This window comes from Microdochium trichocladiopsis, assembly GCF_020744255.1.
Source record: "Microdochium trichocladiopsis strain MPI-CAGE-CH-0230 chromosome Unknown B0I36scaffold_3, whole genome shotgun sequence".
NCBI classification, from domain to species: domain Eukaryota; kingdom Fungi; phylum Ascomycota; class Sordariomycetes; order Xylariales; family Microdochiaceae; genus Microdochium; species Microdochium trichocladiopsis.
This window is the reverse complement of record NW_025763546.1, coordinates 4,523,273-4,541,794: the sequence shown is the minus strand read 5'-3', so window position 1 is coordinate 4,541,794 and position 18,522 is coordinate 4,523,273. Positions and strand designations below refer to the sequence as shown.

General features: G+C 56.9%; 6 protein-coding genes across 6 annotated transcripts; 2 read left to right on the top strand and 4 right to left on the bottom strand.

Moving 5' to 3' along the window:
* Positions 1-109: 109 nt before the first annotated feature.
* On the bottom strand, positions 110-1,774 carry B0I36DRAFT_319548 (uncharacterized protein). The gene has a single exon (XM_046153436.1). The coding sequence runs from the start codon at positions 1,718-1,720 to the stop codon at positions 182-184; it is 1,539 nt and encodes a 512-aa protein (XP_046016116.1). The 5' UTR covers positions 1,721-1,774; the 3' UTR covers positions 110-181.
* Positions 1,775-3,331: 1,557 nt separating this feature from the next.
* Positions 3,332-5,696, bottom strand: B0I36DRAFT_319547 (carbohydrate oxidase from Microdochium Nivale in complex with substrate analogue). The gene is made up of 3 exons (XM_046153435.1): positions 5,540-5,696; positions 4,259-5,463; positions 3,332-4,194 (listed from the first exon to the last, which is right to left on the bottom strand). Exons 2-3 carry the CDS (start codon positions 5,264-5,266, stop codon positions 3,718-3,720), a joined length of 1,485 nt encoding a protein of 494 aa, XP_046016115.1. The 5' UTR covers positions 5,267-5,463; positions 5,540-5,696; the 3' UTR covers positions 3,332-3,717.
* Positions 5,697-8,489: 2,793 nt separating this feature from the next.
* Positions 8,490-9,712, bottom strand: B0I36DRAFT_238788 (diaminopropionate ammonia-lyase family protein; the record flags this gene model as incomplete). Its single annotated transcript, XM_046149642.1, has 2 exons — positions 8,490-9,035; positions 9,125-9,712. The coding sequence occupies 2 exons, from the start codon at positions 9,710-9,712 to the stop codon at positions 8,490-8,492; spliced, it is 1,134 nt and encodes a 377-aa protein (XP_046016114.1).
* Positions 9,713-10,003: 291 nt separating this feature from the next.
* B0I36DRAFT_240341 (uncharacterized protein) lies at positions 10,004-11,461 on the top strand (the record flags this gene model as incomplete). Its single annotated transcript, XM_046149755.1, has 1 exon — positions 10,004-11,461. One exon carries the CDS (start codon positions 10,004-10,006, stop codon positions 11,459-11,461), a length of 1,458 nt encoding a protein of 485 aa, XP_046016113.1.
* A 111-nt stretch (positions 11,462-11,572) lies between these two features.
* B0I36DRAFT_98507 (Alpha/Beta hydrolase protein) lies at positions 11,573-12,996 on the bottom strand. Its single transcript, XM_046163694.1, has 3 exons — positions 12,600-12,996; positions 12,338-12,532; positions 11,573-12,266 (listed from the first exon to the last, which is right to left on the bottom strand). Exons 1-3 carry the CDS (start codon positions 12,888-12,890, stop codon positions 11,685-11,687), a joined length of 1,068 nt encoding a protein of 355 aa, XP_046016112.1. The 5' UTR covers positions 12,891-12,996; the 3' UTR covers positions 11,573-11,684.
* Positions 12,997-15,630: 2,634 nt separating this feature from the next.
* Positions 15,631-18,423, top strand: B0I36DRAFT_382609 (glycoside hydrolase family 74 protein; the record flags this gene model as incomplete). Its single annotated transcript, XM_046160926.1, has 2 exons — positions 15,631-15,857; positions 15,918-18,423. 2 exons carry the CDS (start codon positions 15,631-15,633, stop codon positions 18,181-18,183), a joined length of 2,493 nt encoding a protein of 830 aa, XP_046016111.1. The 3' UTR covers positions 18,184-18,423.
* Positions 18,424-18,522: the final 99 nt, after the last annotated feature.

The window sequence follows — 18,522 nt, the reverse complement described above, 5'->3', positions numbered from 1 at the left end:
GGTTCATGTTGACTTCGCAGCAGTTTTTGCCTGCTGGGTCGAGAGGCTTCATGCATATATAACACTCACGCCATAGCACCATGAAACAATGTCTTTGGCATGGAAGATGTGCGGGGGTCTTAGAATGATTAATAAATTAGGATTATCAGCGGCTCGCTACTTTTATGGACACCACGTTCAACTACTCAATGAATGTCTCGCCGTATCCAGTGCCGTTTCCGCGCTGCGAGTCAACCTCAGTTGTGTGGACCTGCTCGAATCCGACAAAGTTGGGGCCGGAGAGCTGAGGGTAAGGCAGGTCCTTCCAGATGCCCTGGATCCGGCTGGCGGTCTCGAGAAACTTGCTGCGGACGTCCGTGTAGTAGTTCTCGGCAGTCAGCCTGCCGTCCTTCTTGACAAACTCGCCGTCCACGGTGACGTGCAGGATCTCTGCGACACTGGCATGGAGCATGACTGCGGCGACGGGGTCATTCCACCCCAACAGCGACGGCGACTCGCGGGCGTTCCAGACGACAAGGTCTGCTTTGGCGCCGACCTCGATGACGCCGAGGTCCGGGCGGCGCAGGGCCAGACCGCCGTGGCGCGTGGCGAGCTTGAAGGCCTGGTCGACGCTCATGGGGTTCGTGACCGGCTCCTGCCACTGCTTGGCAACGATGTTGAAGAAGAAGTAGCGGACGGACTGCAGCCAGATCCGCGCCTGGGTGAGGATGTCGGTGGAAAAAGTAAAGTGCGTGTCGACCCCGAGCGCGGCCTGGTCGTTGATGTAGTAGGACTCCTCGTGGGTGTGGCCGTAGTGCATCTCAGACTCGGGCGTGATGGAGATGAACTGGTTCGTCTGGCGGAGCAGCTGGGCGTCGACGGCAGCGAGGAAGCTTGCGTGTGAGAAGATGACGGGGATCGAGGTGTTGAGCAGGCCATACTGGTGCACGGCCGAAGGCACGTTGTAGAAGCCAAACGGCCCGTTGACGCTGTGAGTCGTCACAGCCGACACGTTGAACTCCTTGGCAAGAGCAACGACCTCCTCGATCAACTTCGTGTCCGCCCCAGAGAAGAAGTCAAAGGCGACGCCAAGCTCGGTGCGGGAGCTCTCGGCCAGGGCAGCGCTCTGGGCGATCTCGCGGAGGTTGGCAAGCTGCTCCGCGACGGGGAAGTCGACAGTCTCGAGCGGGTGTACAGTATAGGCCCAGACGATGCGCGCACCACTGGCTATGGAGGCGTTGAGACCAGCATATGCCGTCTCGTTGGACCAGGTGTGGTGGGCGTGGTCCAAACTCGTGGTCACGCCGGCGTTGAGTGACTCGTAGAGGCCGGCGAGCTGGCTGTTGTACACGTCCTCCGCCGTCCAGTGAGGCGCGGATGCAAACTCGCCATACCGGCCGACATACTCGGCCAGAGTCGTGTTGGAGCCAATGGTCTTGTAGGCTGTTTGCCACCCGTGGCGGTGGGTGTCAATGAAGCCAGGCGTGAGAATCTGGCCAGTGACATCGATCCGCTCCGTGTGAGCAGGCAAACTGCTATTGTCAGGGGCAGACTCAAAGATGCCGGCAATGCGGTCGTCCGTCACCAGCAGGTGGCCATCGCGCACGACGCGGATGGACTCGGAGCCGCTGTCGAAAGCAACAATGGTGCCGCCTGCAAAGAGCTTCGAGCCAGCTGCCGCCTGTCCAGCGAAGAAGCCAAGACTGGCAGCTGCTGCTGGGAGGAGTGGTTGTGTCCGCATTATGTACAAGGTGCTCAGGGAGAAGGCGGATAGGTTATGGCAGTGGAAGGCTGACCAGCACTGTTCTTCATTCTTCTTGTCAGCTTGAGGAGGTGCCGGCCTCTTTTATACGTAGCTAGCTAAGAGATGACGCCAGCCCCGTCTCGGTGTGCTTGTGTGGGCACCTCGTCGTACCCGGGGCAGTCAGCGTAATGTCCTGCGAGGCGTCCCGCCGCCTTGGGTCACATGCATCGGAGAAAGCTCTCAAGGCGCGGTGAGATTCGGGGTTATGCGCACGACAAAGTCTCCACTTTGTACTGCGGTACTTCTTGTGTTCATCTCAACTTTATGAGATCACAATGATAGCACAAAATCACATACTACAAGGCCTATTCAAAACAATACACGGATCCTAAATAACCAGCTCCCAGTACTGAATGACCGAAGAGACGAAAAGGCCTCGTTCCAGAACAGTTTAAGGATTTTCTTCAAAGTACAAGTACTTCGTCTCGTTTTCAGGCTGACCAATTAGAGCAGGGCAGTCACTTTGCCGTGGGCATAACACCGAACTTTTGTTCTGTCTCCGAACTTCTCGTGCATCGTGGGGCCCAATCACCTGCAGGGCGTTGCATGACGCTTAGTCGACGTCCGAACCAGCATCGTGTGGCTTCATTTGTAATTATGTAGCATCTCCGATGGGCGCGACGCAACTGGCCAGCGAGGATGGAGGCCGTGGATCTTTTGGTGGGATGCAGACATGAAAATATGGACGTCTATGGAGCAGCTCTTGGGATTCGGATGGAAAGTCCCGGGGCTCAGATCATTCTTGCAGATCGCACGCTGGCAAGTGCTCGCCGCATGGACGACGATGACGAAATAGGTTTCGGTAGTTGTCTGGTCGTGCCCTCCCGGCAATGAGTGGGTAGTTTGATCCTGGTCAAACGATGGGTCTTCTGACTCTGAAATCTTTGGCCGGTGACAAATCAAAAACGGCCCCTCGGCCAAAGCTAGCCAATGGCAACGCGATTACCGGAGACATGCAATGCCGTCAGGGTAGAACCTCTCCGACCAGACTGGAATCTGCTGTGGAGGCTATTCAAATATAGGAGGCAGCGCCAAGGAATCGAATCTGCAGCAGAGCTGCAACTTCTGTCCCCGACTCCCTACACTCGTCCTCAACTTCGAGGTTTCTTTGAATTTGGTTCTCCGACGTGCCTTGAGTATAAACGCTAGCTTCAAGGGCCCGTTCGAACCCATCGGCTTGCGATTCGCTACCAAGTGATCGTGTCCGGCTACACTGCAGATCTGATTCGCAGAAAGCCTCACTTGGTCATCAGTGTCGTATCTGCCCGATGATTTCTCCGACGTCATACGATGCGAGACCACCCTGTGAGAAGCCGGACAACTCGTTTAAAGCCCTTAATAAAGTGCTTCCTACTCCAGCAATGGTATTTTGAACCTGTGACCCTCGAATGACGTTTACCGTGGTGAAGAGCCGTTGTTGGGATACCGAGAATCAAGATGCTGGCACATGGGTTTGTTGAGCCCACGGAATGGGCGCCTCTCTATTATCTGATGTAAGGTTTTACCTTCGCCCCCTTGCGATTTATGGCATTATCTCGTAGTGAATATTGATCTCTTTGTTCCTATTCTTTCTTTTTCTCAGCATCACCTGGCCAAGTTCTCGATATTGTGCATGATTGGATGCTAGGAGAGCCAACACGTGTGTTTATTTACTATTGACAAGACGCATTTCAGACACATGCTTAGTATACGCCTCCAAGCTGACAGCGCGACGAGTACTATAGACGGTAGGACGATACAGGCTTATTTTTCCAAGAACATCTACATCCATTTTCGCCTACTCAAGGAGATGGGTTTGCTTCTAATGACACACACACACACACGCTCGCTCACTCGTTATCCAGGTCGCGCAGCCCGACTGACAAGCTTCGAGACTGCGCAAACTTTGTCCTCCGCGTATCGCTTTCCAGCTGTCCATCTCTATATCACGCCGTCTATTTGACGGGGCGGACGGCCTGGGGGTAGTACAAGCGGTCAGTGGGGTCGAACTTGGCCTTGAGCTTCTGGAGCTTGGGCAGGTTGACGCCATAGTAGTTCTTGGTGGCGGTGTCGCGGTCCATGCGGGGGTCAGCATAGTTGATGTACATGCCCCAGTCGGACTTGGGGGTGACCTTGGTGACCGAGTCGACCCAGCCGTCGAGGAACTTGAACGAGGTGTCCGGGTAGGTCTCGTTGTTCTCGTAGCGGTCGTAGAACTGGATGAGCCAGAGCTTGTCGCGGTGGGGGTAGGCGGTCTCGGCGTTGGTCACCTTCCACACCTGCGAGTTGGCGCCACCGTGGACGTCGAGCTGGTAGAACCAGAAGCGGTCGACGACTTTGTTGGCGACATCGAAGTAGTAGTCGACAAAGTTCTGGACGGCCTTGCCCTTGATGGTCTTGAGGGTCAAGCTCTTGGCGTAGAAGTTCTCTTGCTGCGGCGGGGGTTAGTCGTTTGTGATCTCGCTGGTCAGCAGACGGTGTGTCCAAAAAACTTACAGGCTGGGGAGTGATGAAGTCAATGTGGTCAAAGTTGGAGTAGCTGAGCACAGACTGGATCCAGTTCAGGGTCGTCGGGGTCTGGACAACGTAGCCAGCAGGCAGAGTGTTGAGCAGAGGCTGGAAAGCGGCTCTCCACTGCTCAGGAGTGCCGTAGAAGAGGCCCTCGATGCCCGGGTTGCCCTTGCCGTAGTCGCCGATGCGGAAGTTGACCTCGCGGGGAGCAACCCAGCGGGCGTAGTCCTCGACGGCCTCGATACCCTTGACAGCAGTGGTCTTGTTCCAGTTGAGGGTGATGCCGAAGCGGGTGAGGAGCTTGGGGGCAGGGAAGGTGACGAGCTTCCAGGTGGCGACGATGCCAAAGTTGGAGCCAGCACCCTTGAGGCCCCAGAAGAGATCGGCGTTCTCGGTGGCAGAGGCCTCGACGATACGGCCGTCGGCGAGGACAACAGTGGCACCGACGACCGAGTCGACCGCCAGGCCGTGCATGTGCGAGCTGAAGCCAAAGCCACCGTGGGCAAAGTGGCCAGAGATGCCGACACCGGGGCAGGTGCCGTGAGAGATGGCACGGTCGTACTTCTCGTACAGGACGGTGGCGAGATGGCCGAGACGGGCACCGGGCTGGACGTGGGCGACACCAGTCTTGGCGTTGTAGGCCGTGACGTTGATCATGCGGTCAAGCTCGATGACGAGGTGCCCATTCTCACCGCCGAAGCCGAAGGAGGCGTAGCTGTGGCCGCCAGACTTGGCCGAGACCTTGACGTTGAGCTTGTTGGCGCACTGGACCGACTTCTGGATGTGGGCCGTGGTGGACGGGCGCGCAATGGCCGTGGGGATGTACGGCAGGCGGATGTTGAAGGGCGCGATGTCGCGGATATAGTCATCACTGCCGGGGATGTCGATCGGGACACCAGAGGAGACAAGGCAGGCGTCAATGGCCGCGCGGGTGACTAAAGCGTCAGCACCTGCGGCAACGAGGCCGAGGGCCAGAGCGAGAGCAGAACGCATCTTGGAGGAGGCGAAGGGGAGACAGCTCAGAGCGAAGGGATGGGCAGCGGCGGTGGTGAGGTGGCCTGGGAGAGGAGAGTTCCAACGGCGTCAATAAGCGTGGATTTAGACTTACTCTTTATACTTTGGGTTGACTCGGCCGTGCCGGCCAACGCGGTCTCCGTGACAGGGTCCTCGCCGCCGACATTCTGTGTTGCCTTGTCCCGCGAATCAGCTGAGGCTCGCCGGAACGTAGGGATTGCTCCCGTGCAGGGCAGAGCACCAACGACTCACCAAGCCCATGGTCCAGGACTAGGCCGTCGCCAAGACATGTATGCAGCAGCGTGTTTGTGGGACGAGCCGGTTTACGCGGGTCAGCCAAGCACGTGCATGGCTCGCGTCTGTCTGTGAATAGACGTGCGTGCGGTGGTGCTTGCTGAGTGTGGTGTGGTGGAAGGACAGGCATCCGGGCCCAGGTCCAGGGGCACAAGGCAAAATGACAATCCAAGGACTTGCGTCGTGCAGTCTGCATCTTCCCTCCTCCACTCCACCACCGTCGACTCGGGCTGGACCCCCAGCCGCAGACCAGCAGGACCAGAGAAGCAATTCGTATACACCATCCACGGTCATGGGTCCTGCCAAGCGGGGCCCGGCTGTGTGGCTCCATCCGATGTTGTGTTGCTGACGATACTTTGACATGGTGGTGGCAGGCGTCTACTAAGAACCACCCCTTGCCCGCCCATGAGCAGGCCAAGCGATATTCTTTAGCCGTCTCCACGCGCCAAGACCCCTTCAACCAGGACGGCTTGCAAGGGAGCAGGCTGCTAGGCCTGGGAGGGGATGACTGAGGGCCTGCTGACGTGGGAGAAAGGCCCCCATCATTTGGAAATGTTTCCCGCGGTTGTTTCCGACAGGACGCAGCAAGCCCTGGGCGCGGTGCTGACGCGGAGCATCAGCTCTGATCTGGTGCGATCAAACACTATCCAGTGCGAGGACGGGTTTCTCATTGTCTGCAGCTGCCGTGCTCAATTTGGTGGCCGGAACTGCTGGACCGGTCCTGACCAGCGAGCGCTGCCGTAGTGCCGCTCCCAGCCATGGCCCCCTCCAGCTAACTAAGTTACCACCATGTCCCAGAGAGCTTGCCCGGACCGTGGGGACGGCCCCTGCGGGTTCCCCATGGGCAGCGACGCCTTCCGGTGGCGCAATGGGGCGCAGGAAAATGGGGAAAATGCCATTTACATACGCAGTCCGCTTGCCCAGACCGCTGCCCGGGAGCTCCGGTGCCCCTCCTGCCCTGTCTCGCACCCTGCCCACGAGAATAGAGCTTGGAAAAACGGGTGATGTGCTGGTTGACCTCATTAGCCGGAATGAAGCTCGACGCCACAGCCCTTTCTCTAGGGGCCAGGGGCCTGCCCGATCATGGAGGGCACCCCGCGATCCAATCGCTTCGCTTGACGGGCCGCTTCGTGGGGCCGCAGGATCAGCCCAGGTCGCGCGTATGGTTTCGTGCCTGGGGATTTTTGTGGTCGGGAACCATTGGAACCCGCTAGCTTGTTCCTCGGGTGGCGTGGCCGTTGTGCCTCGTGCAAGGCCTCGCTAATGCACGGATATACAACCTTCTTTCTCCCTACTCGCGTTCCTGAGCCACACCCGCCGCACTTCTCTCGACTGCCTCCAGGCAACCTTTCCCCAAAGTAGGCCCCCTGTTCTTCAGCGGATCGCTCAATCTGATCAGGGCCTCAGAGCTGTGCATCGAGGGCTGAGGGCGGACCCGCCTCACGCTGTCTCCGGGCGTCTGCCTCGGGATCATAATGTCCGCAGCTGCCAACTTCGGACAGTTTTCTGTTTCCTGCTTCCTGCTTCCTCGTTTGCTTAATTGCTGCTTGAAGTCTGGACACAGTTAGCCGAGCAAACACTGCTCCCACTCTCCGGCAACGCCTGCCGCCCAGCCACAGCCAATTTATTCCGTGCAGGAGGTTGACCGAAGCTGGCACTGCAGGTACGCCCTACACGAACAAGGACCCCCGTGACCCCCACTAGAAACCTTCAAGGCCAGAAGGTTTGGGTGCTCCAATTTGCGAATGTTTCGAACCTCGGGCGCCATGCACATGGCTGCAGGCAGCGTGCCCAGCAGAGATAACACCAGAAGCCATGCCATTCACGCAATTCTTGCTGATGCAGTCGTCTAAACCCCCTCCCATGCATGCAGCTCGCACCCACAGCAAGGCAGCCTGCAGCAGGCTGACGGCGGCGGGCGGGCTCACCTTCCGCAATCAGCCATCCTCAACAGCTTGCCACCTGCTCCTGACCCGCCTTGCCTTCACGAGCCCGGGGTCGACCGTTCTGCAGGGTTGCAAGCTGAGTGAGGTGGTCAGCGGGGAAGTGTCCCCGCTAGCGCTCACTTTCTCGTACAGGTCCCTTGTGTTTTGTGGCTCAGCAATCATAGAGGGGCCTTGAGCTCGAGCATAGCTTCAATTGTGCGCCATCACGGTGAGTCTTGCAAATTCATCACGAAACATGCTCGCTGCGATGCCGATTCCCACCATTCAGTGCAGCGAGCTATCCAAAGCTGAAAAGCCACGCACAATACAGAAGCTTGCCTTATGCCCACTCCTGTTCCATGGCGACTCAGTTGCACAAGGCTTCCGGCGCACGTCGGATCGGGGAACAACAAGCATTCGCCAGGGCCAGGGCCAGCGGCGGTCCAGCCGGCATCTCGCCAGAGACCATGAGCAGGCCGCGTGGAGGCTAGGTCAGAAGCTTCTCGGCTCCACGGCTAGAAAATCCGTGAGGCTCGACAAGGGTCCAAGCCGCCCCCACCCAATCAAAAATGTAAGGCAAGTAGGACGATATTTGGCATACGCACTTTGCAGCAGCATGTCTTGAAGCTGGTCCAAGCGGTCGAGTCTCCTTGACCGGGATATCGCCTTACGATAGACATGTGATAGAATTTGTCCAGTCTCATGTAGATGCAAGGCACGTTTTCTTCTAATCAGAATGCGGGAGCAGGTACGCAGCGGAAGCTTCGGATACGCTATTTGCATTTGAACCGAGGAGGCGCTGCCCCATTTCGTCTAGGAGTCGATGCGAAATGCTTTGCAAAGGTACCTGCTAGTGCTGGGGTCGATCCTGTTTGCCAGAGAAGCAGACTCTGGATTAGATAAGATGTTGAGTCAAGGTATACTGCTCTGGAGGCTTTCAGCTTTGTCGTGTTGTTCAGTGACCCAGTACATCAAGGCTGGTCTTATCTCAGCTCCGTATTCAGCTGAACGGCGCGAGGCACGACATATTCCCTGGGTCCCTCTGTGCACAAGAGCAAGATGATCGAGTCGTTTGATAGCCTCAATAGCGATTTGTCTTTGGCTGAAAGCCGTCTGATGGCGGCTAGAGGTGCGGCGCCGCATGGCCCGACTTTGATGCCGTGCTCCATTTCCAAGGACGTCAAAGCCTGGTGTGCGGCGTGCTCCGGAATAACCACACTGGCGTCGACTCCATCTCGTAATATTGGCCATGCTGTCTCAGAGACCGTCCCGCACTCTAGTCCTGTCATGATGGTCTCCGACGTGATGAGCGTGGTGGGATGTCCTGCCAGCAAGCTTCTGTGTAGACACGGTGCAGATTGCGGCTCCACGACAAGAATAGCGGTGGCTGGATTGTGGCGTTTGTAGTATGTGACGACAGACTGTGCGAAGGAGCCGACACCAACTGGCACGACAATTAGATCTGGAACCATCCCACCGATTTGCAGCTCTATCTCGTGGAACATGGTGCTATAGCCATCGACAATCCACTGCGAGGATGATAAGCAATTCGCTCATGGAATAGTCGCCGCCACGCGGATCGGGTCATGCCGACCAGCGAAAGATTGGGTAGATTTACCTGTGGTATCTCGCAATAGCTGGCAAAGGCAAAGTCCTGAACGAGTACGCCCTCGTCGCCAATGTCTCTGGCGGCTTGGTATGCTTCCTGAATGGCACCGTCGTAGTTGCACGCCGATTGAACAACCGTGGCATTCTCGCTCCTGATCAAATCTATGGTGGACCTCGGCAGCCCCGCTGGGACGTATATTTGCACGTCGACGCCCAGCATAGAACCCATCCTCGCCACTGCACGGCCATGGTTTCCGTCGGTGGCTGCAAAAAGCCTGAGTCTACGTGATTGAAGCGCGTCCTTGAGTGCCGGCAGAGTGGTATTTGTGGAAAGGCCGACCTTGCTAGTCAGTGCCTGGCAGACTGCCCAGGATGCACCAAGGATCTTGAACGATGGGAGGCCATATCGATTGCTTTCGTCCTTGAGCAAGACTTTCCCGCACCCTACGCTGGCAACTCTACCGAGGTCATGGAGGGGTGTGTGTTCATAGCCAACCAATGTCTGGTGAAACCGTACGATCTGATCAACAGGCGGATAGCGGCTTGGTTCGTACGTTTGTGCGGACTCGTTGAAGAAAAAGGACGAATCGTTTGGCATCGTGTTGTTGTCGTCGAAAGGATCACCATGTTGGTTGGGGCATGCTCACAGGATTTGGGGTTGCCGTAGTCGGCCCAGGGGGTGTGTCTCTGGACCACTATTAGATGCCCTGAAAGCTGCGCCTTCTGAAAACAAGCGGCCGCAATCGGCCCCCCGCGTCTGGGGGAAATTCTTAGTCACAGCGAAACAACGCGCCATTGTCCAAGTCCAACCCGACGCATGAACCTGCACGTCTTCGCCTAGAATTTTGGACGGCACGCACGAAAAGCGACACACGGTCTGCGGAAAGACATGGACTTCTCCTTTGAGGACTTCATAGATCATGAGGCCCATGACGATCTACTCCTCCTTCCAGGAGTTACCGGACTGCCCGACGATGCTCCAGCACCGCCCCTGACTGCATCGCAGTCCTTCCTGGACGACAGCGTTCTGGTGGACCTCGACTTTGACGACGACCGACCCAACCTTTCGCTCGAGGCGTTCTTCAGCAGCAACGGGGGATGGCGGCCGGCGGTGCCCTGCGACCACTGCCGAACAAGGCGGCTGCAGTGTATCATGCTGCAGACCACGACGGTCAATCCAAATCCCGTCATGTCGTGCTCGAGCTGCGCGGCGTTGTTCAGGAGCTGCAGCCTGGCCCAAAAGATAAAACGACAGCCTTCCGAATTTGAGACGCCCGACCCAGTCATTGGGCAGCTTCATGGAGTTACTGAAGACCATCTACTGGACTTCTTCAAGCAGGATCCCACCACGACAGCACATGATATTTCCGGTGGGCCCATCGACGAGGACTCAATGTCACACAAGCGGGCAGCGTCGCGGCACGTCAGCCGCACAAAGCCGCTACGGACCTGGCTCGTGGCCCACAGTGACAATCCGTACCCGACTGTCGAGGAGAAGGAGCAACTTGGCAGTGCAACAGGCCTCACAGCTGTCCAGATCGCCAACTGGTTTGCCAATGCAAGACGACGGCAGCGACAGACGGCTCGGGCGGTCCGAAAACAGTCGCACTTTTCTCGTGGGTCGCCGATGCCGTCACCAAGCAATTACAGCATGTCGCCCATGCAGAGATGGCGCAACTCGCCCCCAGAACAGGAAGGAATATCAGTCGCAGCGATCGAGCGAGCCATCGGAACGCCTGCCCAGCAGGTACAGTGGTTGGGGCAGCACTCGAGCGGTGCCTCGAGTACCTCCTCCCTTACAGACCTGGACGGCTACGACAGTGGCAGTATGATGAGTTGTGCATCATCCGTGTCCCACGTGTCGTCCATGTCTGCCTTTGACGACCAGTCTCTAGCCTCCCTGGCTATGTCGTTCAATGCGGATGAACTCCTTGTCGAGAAACGTCCCACACGAAGGCAATCTCGAGTTGCTCTGCACGCCTGCAAGACTTGCCTAAGGCAGTTCAAGAAGCGGTCCGATCTGACACGCCACGAGTCGACAATACACTCGGCAACCACGCGATCTTGGATCTGCTCATTACCAGTGCCTCCCGACCAGTCTCTCGTAGTGTGGTGCACCGACAGTGGCACACCGCAATGCTTGCTATGTGGGTGCGAGCAGCCTGACGAAGCGCACCTGTCTACTCACGAGTTCGACGCGTGTGCCGAAAGGAGCCTCCCGGATCGGACCTTTGCCCGCAAAGATCATCTCTGGCAACATTTGCGCAAGTTTCACGGATGCAAGAAATGGGCTGGGTGGAAACCAGAGCTGGACATACTGTCACATGAAGTAGAGTCGGCGGGTTGAAACGGGCGAGTTGTAGGGTCTGAGCTACATCTGTCTGCCTTCTCGCACATAAGGAGTCTTTCTGTCCGACAACTTCCAAGCACAATCATCCCTTAACATTCCTGACAAAACCCGCATTTGCTGCCTCGCTTGCTCTAGGTCAACTCGGCCGTCGTCGGGGGACACCGTGATCTCCTTCAAGCCTGCCTACGGGTTCCCCAAGGCGCTCCTGCCCTGTTAGCGATCACAAGCACTGGGAGTACCACTGGTTTGATGCCTTGCATGTTCCCTGCGAGCAACAGGTCGGGCCTTGCCAGCCTTGGCCGCCACACTGTCCGTACAACGCAGCGCAGTTGCCCGTCGGCTGTGGAGAGGACGTGGTGCTCGTCGGGGTCGTTGGAGGGTTGGTCGTGCCCGGCTGCTCGCCACTTGCAAACTGGTTGAAGAAGTTCCACGTCTCCCCGGGGCTGAAGGCCTGGGTGCCACTGTCGCCAGGCCCGCCGTCGCGAGGGGCAGCAATGTGGCCCTCATCGAAGGCGACCCAGCGGACTGGATAGCCGGCCCTGCAGCCAGAGTACGTGGTCGAGACATGCGTATACGAGCCCTGGCTGGGCTCGCGCGGACTCTGTGGCGTGCAGCCATTGTTGGACACGAACTTGTCGCGAAGTTGGCGACCGCCGGAAATGCTCAACACGTTGTCACGGAGGCCGTGGATTCCGAGATAGGCGATTGGGCCGGTGCCTCCGCTGCAGCCAGACAGCAGGCCACCCGAGAGGACAGCGACAGCTCGGAAGACATTGGGTCGTGAGCAAGCAAGCGAGTAAGACTGTGCGTGCATGGGTCAGTCGCCGGAACCAGTAGCCACCACTTAGCTGGAATTGGAATAGAACGTCTTACCATAGCGCCTCCGTAGCTGAAACCCGTGGCAAAGATCTGGGTCGTGTCAACGCAGAGCTTGTCCTGCGCGGTCTGAACCAGTGTGTCGATGAAAGTGATGTCCTCGCCGCCCTGGTTGGCCCATCCGTTGTTAAGACCTTGCGGCGCGATGAAGATGGCCCCCTCGTTGGCAAGTCGGCGCAGTCCATACCAATCCTGTTGTTGTGGCGGTTAGTCTTGCATCAAACTGTGATTGCGACGCCCATTGAAAATGGCGACCTACCCAGACGTCACGCTGAACAGTCTGGCCTGTAGCAACGTCCGTCATCGTGCCGCTCAGCCAGTGAAGCCCGAAGATGAGCTTATAGCCACGGCTACTGTCGTAGCCATTAGGCACACGGATGATGTACTGGCGGCTTTTGCCATTGACGGTGACGGAATATGTGCCGGATGCAATGCCAGCTGCCTTGCCACAACCCGCCGACTTGGCAGCCGTGACTGCCTGGCCCAGAAAGCCAAGGACAAGCACGACCACGGCCAACGAGTGTACCAGCTGTCTCGTGTTGGACAGCATGGCTGTGTAGTCTGAGGGATCGGGTGCGAGTGGTTTGAACCAATGCTCCGGGCTACTGCTGCTCTAAGACGTACGAGTTTTTCGAACCGAGACACAAAGAAGTGCGTGCAGAGTGTGCTCTCATGTTCACAGAAAACGCCGGAGACTCGAACCGCTTAAATATCCTCTCCATGACCCATGAGAACACTCGCACTTGAAGCGGCGCGGAGCTGTCATGTCCGGCTGGAGGACTGTCTGCCACTAGATCCCACTGCCAAGACGGCGTGTTCAAGGGGAAACTGCCAAGACGGTGCCGTGTCAGGGAGATATCACACAGAACCTTTAGCCGCAAAACGAAACAAACGACAAAGATTCTTGTGACAGCTCAAGAACTCTCTACTGATTGGTCGGTTTGCCCCGTATCCTGCAACCTCTCCGCAATGATCGACGTCGGCAGTTACAACGGCACTTTGCCCGCCTCGGACGGTGCTCTTCCGCACCTGCTCAGACTACTCAATGCCACGCGGACAAGGGTGCCCCTTGCTTCCCCCAGATTCTTGTACGCTCCCCAGATTTTACCTGCGGTAGGCACACTTTGGCAGCCAACACACCGAGCTGCGAAATCTATTTCTGGCTAAGCACCCCTGGACATCGGACAAATATGCACCCTGCTATATCCTAGAACAATGTGGTCGATGCTGGCGCCTTGCGACAGATTCAAATTCCTGTGCTCGTCAGAAGTCCTTGTCTCTTGAAAGCATCCCATCTAGTGTTTGGTCTTGGCGAAGCGAGATTCATTTGAGAACAATTTCGAGGTTGACCGAAGGTGTTATTGCGATGTTCACATCCAGACAGAAGAACCATATCTCGAGCATGTGATCCGGATTCATGTTTGTGTCAGGTCACGACCGTCGTCTCTCGCTTAAAACGAAATTCATCCGCGCAATTCATCCGCTAGACCAACCACTGGCTCCCAGCGACCCTAAGGTCATACCACCTGACTCTGACCTGATGGTCCTCCTCGTATCTTTATTTCAGCGCGAGAGAGCTGCTCCCGCACATTGGCATCTGGCCAGAGCATCATCCGTGCTGAGTCGCATCGAGCCATGCCTGTGACCCGCCTTACGCGCTCCTATCTCATTGACGCGGTTGTGCAAGGGCGGCCAACGGGTTCTTGGCAAAATGCGACGTCATCTGTGCCAATTCCAGTATGTTGGCCAGAGGTCAATGCCTAAATGTCTCCTACTGCACGTGCGTGACTGTCTTCAGAACACCTCCATTGGGGTCAGTACACAGCCGCGCCGGTTCCTCATATGAGCTGCCCGCAATGTGCTATGCACAGGTGTGATTATGTGCAATAGTGCCGTCCTGCGCGAATGCACCGAGGCCAACACAACGGAAAAGCCTGAGAACCTGCTGTGATTTGTACAACAATACTGAAAAGGATCTCTGCCAACTATGTGATATCTCGAGTAAGTGGTGATCACGCCTCAACCGTGGAAGTGACTTGCGCATGGAGTTGGTCGGCAGGACGCCGTCATGTCTACCCGAAACTGAACGTGTTCATGCAGGCGCCGCCTGTGTCTTGCTACCAGCCGGGGATTGATAAAACTGTGCGTGGGGCATTCAGACGTCGTTATTCCTGCGGTGTGTTCTGCGAAGAAATGACCTGATGCCTTACTCTAGTGACGGCAGCCAAATCTTTTCGATTGAGAGAATGCATACTGATTTCTGGAGTCCTCATTCTCAGCACTTTTGATACGGAACATTTTTAAAGCCTGTATCCAGCGCCACATAGCTAGTTCATTGGAGAAAGTACATGTCAACCCTTTTGCAAGTCTTGATTCTCATAGTATCACCCTCATGCGAAGTGATACGCTGCTATGGCCCTGGAGTGCGTTGATATGTGGCCTTAACCCAGACTGAGTATGATATTGATATCCTCACTTGGCAAATCCGGGTGGGCCACAGGCCGGCATCAGGCGCCTGTAAACGAGAGACTGCACGGCCGTCGAGGATCACGGCTTCGGCTAGCCAGGAAGGCCGAGAACGCGGCCACTTCGAGACGTTGCGCCGGAGGAGGCGAGTCATGTCTACATCGTTCGAGTGGCGGGCTATATAGTGAGCACAGGACTCGATGCGATTGAGGCGTCCTACATGCTCCATCGATCGTCTTGTGATACGAATTTCTTAATCACAATGAACTGCAACATAATGTTTTTCAAGGGGCGTGTTGTGCTGTTGAGGATTTCTTGCTCCATTGGAGACGAACATTATTGTTGGTGGCTAACACGCAAAGTGAAGTCCTGGTATCTACTATTCAACCACCTCGCCGGTCAGCACAATTCGCCTTTTGTTTCGCTGAGATTTCTGACATTTCCATGAAAACAGCGGGTGAGTCTCGTCTACTTGTGGCGTGGCCAGTGCTGGCCACGTGTTGGTTGGGTAATTAAAGCTGCAACCCGGAGCCATGCGCTCCGACACATCTATCGGGCAGGCTCATCAATCTTGCGCGAAATTTGAGGGAAATCTTATTGGTGGACAATAATTCACGCCGTGGCTGTGATCCCGATCATTCCGCCGACATTATGCTAAAGCATTTGCGCAAGTTGGTGGCTCCGATAGCTCGAGCAGGAGGAGGCCTGCCACGACCAACTGCGACAGCTGGTGAGGATTCCCGAAGCACTATAAGTACTTCCTGCACTGCGGCTGTTTTATTATAGTTGCATTTTGTTATGACTGCCAAGACACGCTAGTAGCCATGAAGTTTGCTGCATTGTGCTTGGCCGCCACTCAAGCGGCCCAGGCTGCCTTTACGTGGAACAGCGCACGTTTCGGTGGTGGTGGTGGCTTTGTGCCTGGCATCGTCTTCCACCCTACTGCGCCGGGAATCGCCTATGCACGGACAGACATTGGCGGTGTCTACCGGCTCAACAGCGACGATTCATGGACCCCAATCACAGACAGCCTCGCCGACACTCAAGGCTGGTAAGTGAGCCTGCGTGTAGATGGCAGCTGATCGGGTTGAAGCTGATATATTCACTTCAGGCACAACTGGGGAGCAGATGCACTCGCGGTTGACCCGCAGAAGCCCGACGTCGTGTACTTCGCTGCTGGCCTGTACACCAATAGTTGGGATCCGAGCCCGGGCGCCATCTTCAAGAGCACCGACCGCGGCGCGACATGGACTTCCGCACCCCTCAAGTTCAAGGTCGGTGGGAATATGCCCGGCCGAGGCATGGGAGAGCGCCTCGCCGTTGATCCCAGCAACTCCAACATTGTGTATTTCGGCGCCCGCAGCGGCAACGGGCTGTGGAAGAGCTCTGACGCCGGAAAGTCCTTTGCCAAGGTCGACTCGTTCACGGCGGTGGGCACCTATATCCCCGTCCCTGGTGACACGACCGGATACAACAGCGACATTATCGGACTCAGCTTCGTGGCCTTCGACTCCACCTCGGCTCTTGTCAATGGCGCAACGTCGCGCATCTTTGTTGGCACTGCCGACAACACGACAGCCTCGGTGTACGTGTCGGAGGATGCCGGAAAGACGTGGAGTGCCGTGCCGGGGCAGCCCAAGCGCTTCTTTCCGCACAAGTGCAAGCTGTCCCCCGAGGAGGGTGCTCTGTACTTGTCCTACGCCGATGGCGCAGGCCCTTATGATGGCACGTCTGGTGCAGTGTGGCGGTACGACCTCAAAAGCAAGACGTGGACGGACATCACGCCTGTCAGCGGCAGCGACCTCACCTTTGGTTTCGGAGGGCTTGCGCTTGATGCAAAGAAGCCTGGAACCATCGTAGTGGCCACTCTCAACTCCTGGTGGCCAGATGCCCAGATCTACCGCAGCGTGGACTCGGGCAAGACGTGGTCTGTCCTGTGGAAATGGGGCAACTACCCAGAGATGATTTACTACTATGGCATCTCGACCCCCAAGGCCCCCTGGATCCGCAAGGACTTCCTCGACGTCGATTCCAAGTGGCTCGGTTGGATGATCGAGTCTTTCGAGATTGACCCTCATGACAGCGACCACTTCCTCTACGGCACTGGCCTGACAGTCTACGGCGGGCACGACCTTACCAAGTGGGACTCCATCCACAACATCACGATCCAGTCTCTTGCTGACGGTATCGAGGAGACGGCCGTGCTCGAGGTCGCTTCTGCGCCGGGCGGCAGTGAGCTCCTTGCTGCCGTTGGTGACGTCTCGGGATACACCTTTGCCAAAGACTCGGACCTTGGCACGTCGCCCAAGAATGTCTGGGATGGCCCTAAGTTTACCAGCACGGGCGGGGTCGACTACGCGGGAAATTCACCCAGCAAGGTCGTCCGTGTTGGCAACGATGCCGGCGCCAAGATGGTTGCTCTCTCAACGGATGGCGGTATCAGCTGGGCCATTCACGGAGGTGCGGACACGACCAACAATGGCGGGTCAGTCGCGTATTCTGCAGATGGCGATATCATCTTGTGGTCCACAGCCTCTGGCGGAGTTGTGCGATCCCAGAACGAAGGCGCCTTCGCCGCGGTGGCCGCACTTGGGCCTGCTTCCGTCATTGCCGCTGACCGGCGCAACAACAGCTACTTCTACGCTGGCTCTGCAGGGTCATTCCTTGTCTCCGCTGACGGTGGCAAGACGTTTGCGAAGAGCGGCACCCTGACTGGGGCTACCGCCATCCGCGACATTTCGGCTCATCCCGCAGCCGGTGGAAAGCTCTATGTGTCCACGGATGCTGGGATATTCTACAGTGAGGATTTTGGCAAGAGCTTCGCCGCCCTTGCAGGCAACCTCAAAAACACGTATCAAGTTGCGCTTGGCCGTGGCTCCGGCACGGGCTGGAACCTGTACGCATTTGGCACCGGCAGCAACGGAGCCAGGCTGTACGGCAGTGCAGATGGCGGCTCCTCGTGGACCGATATCCAGGGTGGTGCACAAGGCTTTGGAAGCATCGAGGGTGCCAGGCTTGCCGGCAGCGGCAATGTCGCCAACAAGGTCTACGTGGGAACCAATGGGCGCGGCGTGTTCCATGGCGTCGGCGCTTTGGTTGGTGGTGGTGGCGGTCCAAGCACTTCGTCGTCTCAGCAAGCCACGAAGTCTGCCACCTCGTCATCGTCGTCCAAGTCTGTGACGTCTTCCAGCTCTGTCTCGACGTCCTCCAGCACCTTGATAAGCACGACCAAGACATCATCTGCGCCACCTCCGGTCCAAACTGCAGGGCCGTATGAACGCTGTGGTGGCTCTGGTTGGACTGGCCCGACCGCCTGCGCTTCCGGGTACATCTGCAAGCTGTGGAACGAATTTTATGCCCAATGCGTGCCGAAATAATTAGTGGCAGACGACATGGAGTTTGGCTACTAGTGTCCAAGGAGATGTTTGTCGATAACTTGAGCTCGAGAAGAACTGGTGGCATTACGTGTCGAGGCGGAAGTAAAGATTGTCCGCTTGCCGGCGACTTGACCTAGACTGATGTAGGCTGAGGGCCTTATTGCAACGAGGCCACATAGTGTTTTCCCGCTATGTTATCTGAATTAGGTCATCAATACTACACGCAGGCCGATATACATATATATATGCATACTGCGTCCGTGAAAACTTGAGTTGGATGGGCTCTGATGGCGATTGCACGATTGCACGATCGGACTTGAAGCTTGGAAGGTCGCGGGT